This window comes from Lytechinus variegatus, chromosome 13 (assembly GCF_018143015.1).
Source record: "Lytechinus variegatus isolate NC3 chromosome 13, Lvar_3.0, whole genome shotgun sequence".
NCBI lineage: Eukaryota > Metazoa > Echinodermata > Echinoidea > Temnopleuroida > Toxopneustidae > Lytechinus > Lytechinus variegatus.
In genome coordinates this window covers 10,239,685-10,249,339 of record NC_054752.1, presented here as the reverse complement: position 1 = coordinate 10,249,339, position 9,655 = coordinate 10,239,685, and the positions used below count along the sequence as shown (strand labels likewise).

General features: G+C 37.7%; 1 protein-coding gene across 1 annotated transcript; it reads left to right on the top strand.

The window, feature by feature from the left end:
- Positions 1 to 3,702: 3,702 nt before the first annotated feature.
- LOC121425949 lies at positions 3,703 to 7,899 on the top strand. Its single transcript, XM_041622074.1, has 2 exons — positions 3,703 to 3,960; positions 7,678 to 7,899. The coding sequence occupies exons 1-2, from the start codon at positions 3,727 to 3,729 to the stop codon at positions 7,858 to 7,860; spliced, it is 417 nt and encodes a 138-aa protein (XP_041478008.1). The 5' UTR covers positions 3,703 to 3,726; the 3' UTR covers positions 7,861 to 7,899.
- Positions 7,900 to 9,655: the final 1,756 nt, after the last annotated feature.

The window sequence follows — 9,655 nt, the reverse complement described above, 5'->3', positions numbered from 1 at the left end:
AAAATAAGTTGAAGTAACAACCTGACGTGCAACTTTATTATGGAAACAAACAACATATCTGACATTCATTACCTGTGCAAGTATCGGCCTTTCAGGTACCTCACACTGGAGATTATTGTAATCATGATTGCAAAATATGACTACCTACAGGAACAATATGAATAGTAATTCGACTACTGACAACGTGGGAACTGATGGCGCACTTGATAGAAAATATGCCTTGTGAAAGAAAATAGGGAGTTTACGTTTCCGCGACGGATTCAAGAACATAGAAAACTTATTGACAAATGCCCTTCATGACAATGAACAACCAAGATGTCTTTGTTGAGAATTGGTGAATGAAAACAGCAGTTTCGTCCTGGACTCTGGACAAATGACAATTTTTTCGTCAGCTCCGAAATTTTCGACAAAGTTTCCCAGATGGTAATTGTCTCATTTTAAGGGCTTTATCAATATATTTACTGTGTTCTTTATTCCGTTCTGTGTTGCAATTGCGAAAACTACATATTTACAATCGTATACAGACCTATGGCAAGCAAATAATATACTTAAATCAATGATCTGTCAACGTATCTTATTGCAGAAAGCGGGCAACAGAAATTCAATAATGATAAAAAAAATACAGGGCCTTCTATTTTTCACAGATAAGTAAAGGTAAAATAAGATGTCTAGGGAAATGTGATACTTCTTTTTATTTCCGATGCTTAAACCAATTGAATTCGGAAATTAAAAAAAAAAATTTCAAGTGTCATGCGGAATGCTGAATATAATTAAAGAAATCAAATAAACATTGCCCATTGAGTGTTCCGATTGTCTGAACAATGGAGATGTGATAGAATTAATGATTATTTGAGGGGCTTTTTTTTAAGTTTTGTGTATGATGTGGACCAAAATGTTGTGGATCAAGAGATACATCGATGTCACATAATAAAATATAAGAAGTGACTTTTTGTCTTAAAATTTTGTACATTCTTTCTGGCATTGATGTGGTGTCATAGTGGGAAGTATGCCAATGAACGTATTTTTTACAGAAATCTGGAACAAATCATAAATGAAGGTCTGTGAATGCTGTACGAATTTGAAATGCATTGGATATGATTTGATTGATTTTTCAATTGATTGATTGATTGATTGATTGATTGATTGATTGATTGATTGATTGATTGATTGATTGGTTGGTTGGTTGGTTGGTTGGTTGGTTGGTTGGCTGGTTGGTTGGTTGGTTGGTTGGTTGGTTGGTTGGTTGGCTGGCTGGCTGATTGATTGATTGATTGATTGATTGATTGATTGATTGGTTGATTGATTGATTGATTGATCGATCGATCGATCGATCGATTGTTTGATGGTGTTCTCTTTTTTTGGCAAGCCTAGAACGGGACAGATATATCAGGATACAGTATTTGCTTTTGAAAGAAAAGTGTTCAAACTACATTTATACAAAAATATCAAGAGAGGGTGGCAAATATGACTAATAGCATATTTCAATTTTTATATAGAATAAATTATCGAAAAAATATATTCAATGTTGCAAACTTATTATATTTTTTACGGCGTGATAATCCAATATAATTCAAGTAGTAAAAAATTAGGCCGAAGTCGGACCTTAAGGCCTGGTCACACCGCCCGAGCATTGGTAGAGCGGGAGGGAGAGAGGGTCGAATTTTTTGGGGGGAAATCGAAAACGAAAAGTGAAAAAAAAACCAATCGAAATCGAAAATAGTGAACGGTAGAGAGCGGTGATGATTTTTTTTCTCTCCGCTCCACGACCGCTCCAACAACGCTCGGGCGGTGTGACCAGGCCTTTGCTTCATAATTTCACATGATGAATATTAATTATCATTTAAAGTGTAGCTTCCATTGAATAATAAAGTGCAATTTACAGTGCATAGTTTTAAAATTTATTATTCTTGTCCATCAGCGATATTCTGAACACAAAATAAATTGATTTTCATTCTTATAGAACGAAAAATAAGTGTTGGACGGAAAAACAAAACAAAAGCGCGGTGGAAGATGAAAACACCATCTGTTATACTCTCGTAGTGAATGAAAATGGCGCCTCTTTTTTATATATAAATCGATACTAGTACTAGCAACAGATGAAAATTATTTTATCACTATTAAGAACTGCTACAAATCGCATTTTGTGGATACACGTATAGTTCCTCTTGTCTACTACATTACTGATTATTATTCCTTCATTCGGATATTTCTGTCTTGTTATGGCTTTCGACGTATCGGAAACTCATTGGACAGTTCGTTTGGACATACTTTGAACATGGTGACGGTTGTCTTCAATTACGATCAATTATCCGAGTAGAACTGACATATGTGATGTTGTATTCCGTTTTATTTTATTTTCATCACTGAATTCATTCGACATGACTTAAAGCGTTCTTCCCATTTCTTTATTATACATGCGATTAATGATAAGTGGAGAATGGTTCGAGAAGGCTTAAATGTCCACGAAAGCATTCTTTCTTTGTGATTGGTCAAATCATTCTGAATTTTTGCATTCAAACGGCTCAGATCTGGATACATGTTGTTGTTTTGGGGAGACATTTCAGAGACTATTTTATTTAACTAATTTAACTAAATTATTCCCCAAGTGTGTCATACCGTGCTATTTTGGATAATTAAGATGATATTGATTGATTGCTCTCATAAATTTTGGTTATGATGAAGTTTGACTTTCGTTACAAGGACGTTTAAATGTCTTTCTATGGATGTTTGTCAATGTCCATATTTCCAGTTTGGGAATATTGCAAATGCCATGTATTCCTTTATAAACAGGACTTTTAGTACAAATGGATTATTTAAAAAAATCTACTGATATGAATGGATGAAGCTAAATGTATCAGAGGTATTATTCTGAGAGCAATTGGACTGTTCGTGTGCATTTTTTTAATTATACTGCTTTTAAGGGGAAGAAATTCGGTCAATCGCTATACGCGACAACAAAACTCTTATAGAGCAAGATTATGGTCAACCTGTATGGAGCGGTTTTCATGAAAGTTTTGTTTTTAAATTATGCAATGAATTTAACTTCAAGGACTTTAATACTAGTTATACTTAGTTTATATTTGATCTCGTCGTCGTCCCCCAACATGGTGCTAGCTTGCTGTCGTTCGTGTACCCCGTGCTCTCGGCACGACAGCTGCCCGTCGTGCCGCTCAAACGACCCAAGATTACCGGGGCTAACCCAAGAACAGAGGGAGCGCATTGCCAGCTCATCAGTTCAGCACTACATTAATAGGTACGTTCCTTTTTCTTAGTAAGGCAACAAAAATATTTCAGGCCAATCTGGCATTGACATTCGACATTCTTGTCTTACTTTCGGATCTGACGATATAACAGCCGGCTTATTTTTAATGAAGAAATGATATTGTAACAATTCGTTGAGGTTATTAAACATGTTTTGTGATGTGACTGATGGGGTAAAGATGTCATTATGCCTATATTTACTTATTGCATCTGATCTCTTAACAACGTCAAATTCAAACAATATCATATTTTAATGTTAACTTTAGAACATAGCTTTTACAAATTTGACGTGTATGGATATTCATCTATAAGCTTAGGTCATGCATGATCAGAGTGCAGAATATCAGTTTTATGAAAGCTAATTGCTAGTTTGCTATGGTAACAGTAATTTTCCTTCAAATTTCTTGCCCATCTTTTTGCTCTTTCCTCATCAGAATCAAAAGCAATCCTCAGCTTCTGACAAAAATGAAATACCAAAAGCAGCTATTTGACATAACCACCGAACAGACCCGAATACTCGCCGAACGTTTCCGAGGCATGTTTCGCAAGCATCTTGATCTTTCCAACGTGTCCAGTGATGCGATGTCGGCTGTCTTTCTGGATCTGACGACAGAATCCGAATTCTGCCGAGGACGGATCATGTACTCGGCACCTCGACTCGGTCTTGATCGGAATTCCGATGTTATTCAGATATTCCAGGTTAGTTTATAATACATTTTCACCCCCGAAAAGCCCGGAAAATAGTAAAAATTACTATGATATCGACATGGCCTACTCAACTGTGCCATATTTGCAAAAGGAAAGATTTTGCTCTCAAAAACGACACCTTGATTTTTTTTTTTGTTTAAATCAAAGTACATATTCACGTTATCACACCAAAAAAGACAATTAGTCGATTTGACATTTTCCGAACCTAGAAATGTTCTTTCCGATGAAGTTTTTTTTCTTGATTCGTGTTCCTATGGGGTCCTAGAACAAATTCAGCTTGGTTGCCAAAAGTTGCCGTTTGGGCAATTTTGCTAATTTGCATAAATCCAAAATGGCCGCCAGATGCCATCTTGAAAACCTAACTTTTGAACCCCTGTCCACAAAATGATGAGTAATGACTCGTTTTAGGGGTTTAGAGATGTGTAGAACTGATTTCTGTAATCATTTTTGCAATATAAGGTCATCTTTAGGTCAAATCCAAGATGGCCGCCAACCGCCATCTTGAAAAATTACTGTCTGAGGCTTATACGTGTTAGAACTAATGTAAAGGGATTTCAGTAAGAATACTCATTTCTTTTATTAATTCTCAAGTTCATTTCAACATTAATTGCTCAACTTAGAATGAATCCTCTTTAGGTTTGGGCTATCCATTTCGAGTGTATTTTTTTAAGGTCCATTCATACCTTTGTACTGAAGAGGCTTTTAGGGTCTTATTTCAATTTGAAAGTGTTTTATCAATATTATTTTTTTAAATCAATGTGTCCAATGATTGGTAGGCATCAGTTCGCCTTAAAAGACGATGGTGTAGCGCTAGGCCTTACATTTTCGAGAGTGACTATAGAGCACCACTCTAGAGTGGCAGTCTCTAGAGCAAATTTTACAGATGAAGGAGGATGGCGCTGAGACACGTTTATATAGAGATGCTGCCCTAGCCTTCCTCCTAGGCCTTTGGTCTGCCAATTTAGCATTCCGATTATTTTCTGACGTCTTGACCCCTGTACTTAGTAGCTCTCCGTAGAATGGATGGCGACTATCATCTACACCTTCATAAGTGTTAGTGTCTATGCCGGCAAGTTTTATGTCATATTTGCATGTGTCTTTAAAACGGAGGTGTGATCTATCGATGGGGTGAGACCAATCACACAGCTTACCTTACCTTGGCGAATCCAAGAAGGGATTCGCCAAGGTTTCATGGGGCAAACATGCCACCACCTGAGGTGCCTTTGACTAAGGAGCGAGAATAAGCTTTTGATGCCAGCACGTACGCTGAAGGGCCTCTGTATTTTTCACTTTGTCCTGCCATTTAACGTGCATGATACGTCCGAGGCAGCTGACATGGAAGGTGTTTAGCCACTTTTCTTGGTCGGCGTACGTTTTCCAGGACTTACTTCCGTGCAGGAGCTTGGCGATGACTGTGACAGATTTTACAATCCTGATGCTTATATGCTTGTCCTGTGAAAGGGGACAAGAGACATATAGTCGGTCCAAGGTAGGTGAGGAGTCCACCATAACCAGACGAGTGTGTGCTGTTGATATACATATCTGGAGGACAGTCGGTGTCTTGAGTCTATCAGGATTTCTGACTGTCTCAAAGTCTGATGGATGGTCCAAACCCCTTACATGCACAAGACAGGCAGCTGTTATGTATGACTAGGTCTTGTACTCCCACTTCTTGAGAGGCAGGGGCGACATCGTTTCCGTAAAACATTTCACGAATGAGAACAATCCTGACCGTGGAACAGTCTTGGGGAGCCTATCTTCTGCAGGAGGCTAAAGAGTGCACTCCTGCTGACCAAGTCAATGGCTCTTGTCAGGAGGAAAAGTCCAATAATAATTATAAAGGAAGTTAATAATTAAATCAATTTTTTGGAAAAAAAATACGGAGAAATCACTTTTTAATTCAAATAATACTTTAAAGTCATTTCACTGGAAAAGTATGGTTGCACAGAAATAAAAAAGGGATCGAAACTCCCGAAATCATAGTCCAAACCTTGAATGGTTTAATTCTAAAGTAAGCGGTTAATGACGAAATCTATCAACCATCTGACCATCTTAGACATGACTTGACCTCAAACTAAAAATGGAGTGATTAAAAGAAATGAATCATTCTCACTGAAATCCCCTTACATGAGCTCCAATACATAACAACAACCTTATTAGGGACAGCACTTCTTCAAGGTTCAATAGTCTCGGAAGTAGTTTTTTTTTTCTTAATATGGCGTTTAGTGGTCATGTTGGATTATTTTGACCTGGAGATGATCCTACATTGCAAAATTATGAACAGAAATTGAATAAACATACCAAATAACTCACGAAAAGAGGGATATTATTCATGATTCTGGGACAAAAACTTGAGAATTAATAAAAGAAATGAGTATCTTACTGAAATCCCTTTACATTAGTTCTAACACGTATAAGCCTCAGACAGTAATTTTTCAAGATGGCGGTTGGCGGCCATCTTGGATTTTATCTGAAGATTATCCTTTGTGCAAAATAACTGCATGAATTGAATCAACATACCTAATGACTCATGAATAGAGTTATTATGCATGATTCTGGGGCAAAGGGTTCAAAAATTGATATTTCACGATGGTGTCATTTGGCGGCCATCTTGGATTTGACCTGAAGATGACATTTTATTGCAAAATAGAAAGCAGAAATGGATTCTGCACACCCCAAAACCCCTAAGTAGAGGTATTACTCGTCATTCTTGGGCAAGGGGAACAAAAGTAAATTTTTCAAGATTGCATATGGCGGCCATCTTGGATTTGACCTGAAGATGACCTTATATTGCAAAAATGATTACAGAAATCAGTTCTACACATCTCTAAACCCCTAAAACGAGTCATTACTCATCATTTTGTGGACAGGGGTTCAAAAGTTAGGTTTTCAAGATGACATCTGGCGGCCATTTTGGATTTTATGCAAATTAGCAAAATTGCTCAAACGGCAACTTTTGGCAACCAAGCTGAATTTGTTCTAGGACCCCTTAGGAACACGAATCAAGAAAAAAACTTCATCGGAAAGAACATTTCTAGGTTGGTGTATTGAGCCTATGAGACTGTCAAATCGACTAAATATACGAATAAAGAAAATATTTTATATATTGTATAAATTTCTTTATATGTTAATGATCATTTAATGTATCTATAAATATATGTTGGAATTAATATCGAATTTGAATTTAATTGCTAGTTTTTGCTCTTTCCTCGTCAGAATCAAAAGCAATCCTCAGCTTCTGACAAAAATGAAATACCAAAAGCGGCTATTTGACATAACCACCGAACAAACCCGAATACTCGCCGAACGTTTCCGAAACATGTTTCGCAAGCATCTTGTTCTTTCCAACGTGTCAAGTGATGCGATGTCGGCTGTCTTTCTGGATCTGACATAACCACCGAACAAACCCGATAAAGATAAAGTTTATTTCTAAAGTATAAATTATTTTCTCTGACTTAACTATTGCATGATTACTGCTTCTTAGCCATTGGCGGCGGAAGCCAAAAATTTTAGGGGGGACCACCAAATTTTTTGACAAGTAAAAAAAAAAGTTTATCGACAATGAATTTAGGGGGGATCCCCCACCTCAAATTTAGGGGAGACACGTCCCCCCCCCCCCGACGCTTCCGCCGTCTATGTTCTTAGCAAAAAATTGTGACGCAGATCTATTCTAACAATATCTTATCTTGTATTGCAAATCCATTTCAGTTTGACAAGGACCGCATGCAATGGATTATGGGGGAATACTGTGACGAAAGTGCTTCCGGTTCATCCATGTGTGAGAACGTGTTACACCCGGAGTTCACACCAGTAGCAGGAATTAATATCGATCGGCAAGCTGTCGGAATCTGGTGGATATGGACGCATCGATGCATGAGCAAATACTCGTGAAATTGGCCGGGGGAGATATCAGGAAATATTTGAAAACGAGAATGGTGGAAAGTATCGATACAGGGGAATATACCTGACATAGCAGAAATGGTAGAGGTGGGGGTGATGGAGATGACGTAATCGGATGGTATACGGCGCATGAGTTTAAACAAGAAACATGTGAAATTGCGGGGTTCGATGATCCCGGACAGCATTTTATCACGCTTATTACTCTTGAGCATACGGGTATTTCAAAAGATATTAAATAATGGAAATGTTTAAGACATTTTTATGACACCGTGTTCAGTTATTTAAGACATGGTTTGCAAGACGAAGACGACATATAATTTGCCAAGTGTAAAGCCATTTCAACTTTTTGTTGATCGCTTTCCAGCAATCCATGATTGTGTTACCGCCCTTTCTTCATTCTAGTACATGCCCGTACGCAGAATTTTTCCGGTGGGGGGTAAGACACGAAGGATTTTTCAAAGAAACTTGAAAACGAGAGTGTCGCAACCGAGCTTGTCATCGGGGTGCTGGTACACTGTGGCCCGTATTCTGCTGAAGTCTGGTTTAATTTAAACTCTGGTCTAAAGTTGTGGTTTAACTATGGAAAGCAAATTGTGACAAAGATCTCTAACAGTTCATTTGATTCTCACATCATTACTGTCTGGGAAGGATAAATCTAAATAAGATAATTGTCTTTACCATTGAAGAAAAGAGCACATTAAACATGAGAAAAACTGGACCTCTAGGAAAAACAGAGCCATTATATCCATGGCTCTGAATAGAGTGATCCATCCGTATATTTTTATGTGCATGTTTATATATTTATATTTAATATCATATCTTGTGCAATGTATTTTATTGTGATTTTTATACGGTAAATAAAACCAAACCAAACCAAAGAAACATACCATGTGAACAAATTTTGAAAATTTTAGGACAGAGTTTGACCACGATCTTTAAATTAAACCCAAGTTCAGAATATGGGCCTCGGTGTTTGGCGATAAGACCCCTGAGGCAGACCGCCTATTTCCAAAAGTATTTCGTATGAATCTGGCGGGATTCGAATCCATTAATAAGGAGTGCAATCTTACATTAAGAACCATTCCTAATATTGATGTTATTTGTCATGAATGTGCATTTTATTTCTGCACAATAAAATGAGCACAGCTTAATAATGAGTATAACACAAAGGAAACATATTAATGTATAAACCAATTTGTATTTCTTATTCATATCCAAAGGAACACAACTTTGCTTTCCAGTGTTTTCTATACAGACAAGAATTTGGTTAGGGATCGTTAAAGCCAGGATTACACCAAAAACGAATTCTCCCGAATACATTCGGACAGATTCTAGCCAAATCCGGCCTAATTCGGATGGATTCGGTGGATTCGAATGTTCCCGAATCCTTCCTGAATTGCCTCGCTTTTGCGGACAGAGAAAAGAACATTCCCTAAACCACCCAAATACGTGTATTCACAGCTGATTCGGCTCCGGTGTAAACCCGGCCTGAAGGGGAAGTTCATCTTGGTGGCTGTTTCGTAAAGCTGTTCGTAAGTTAAGAGCGACTTTAAGAACGACTCGTGATCTTTTCTTGTGACAAACGGTATATTCATAATCGATGGTTTAGCCGCGTAAGAAAGGTTCACCACTCGTTCTTAAAGACGCTCTTAACTTTCGAACAGTTTTATGGAACGGTCCCCTGGTGTCAATTCGGACGATTAAAGCAAAAAGGGGGAATTATGCTCTCTAATGACAAAAGGCGGAAAATGTAGATAGGGCTGATCCAGGGTCCCATCTAAAAATA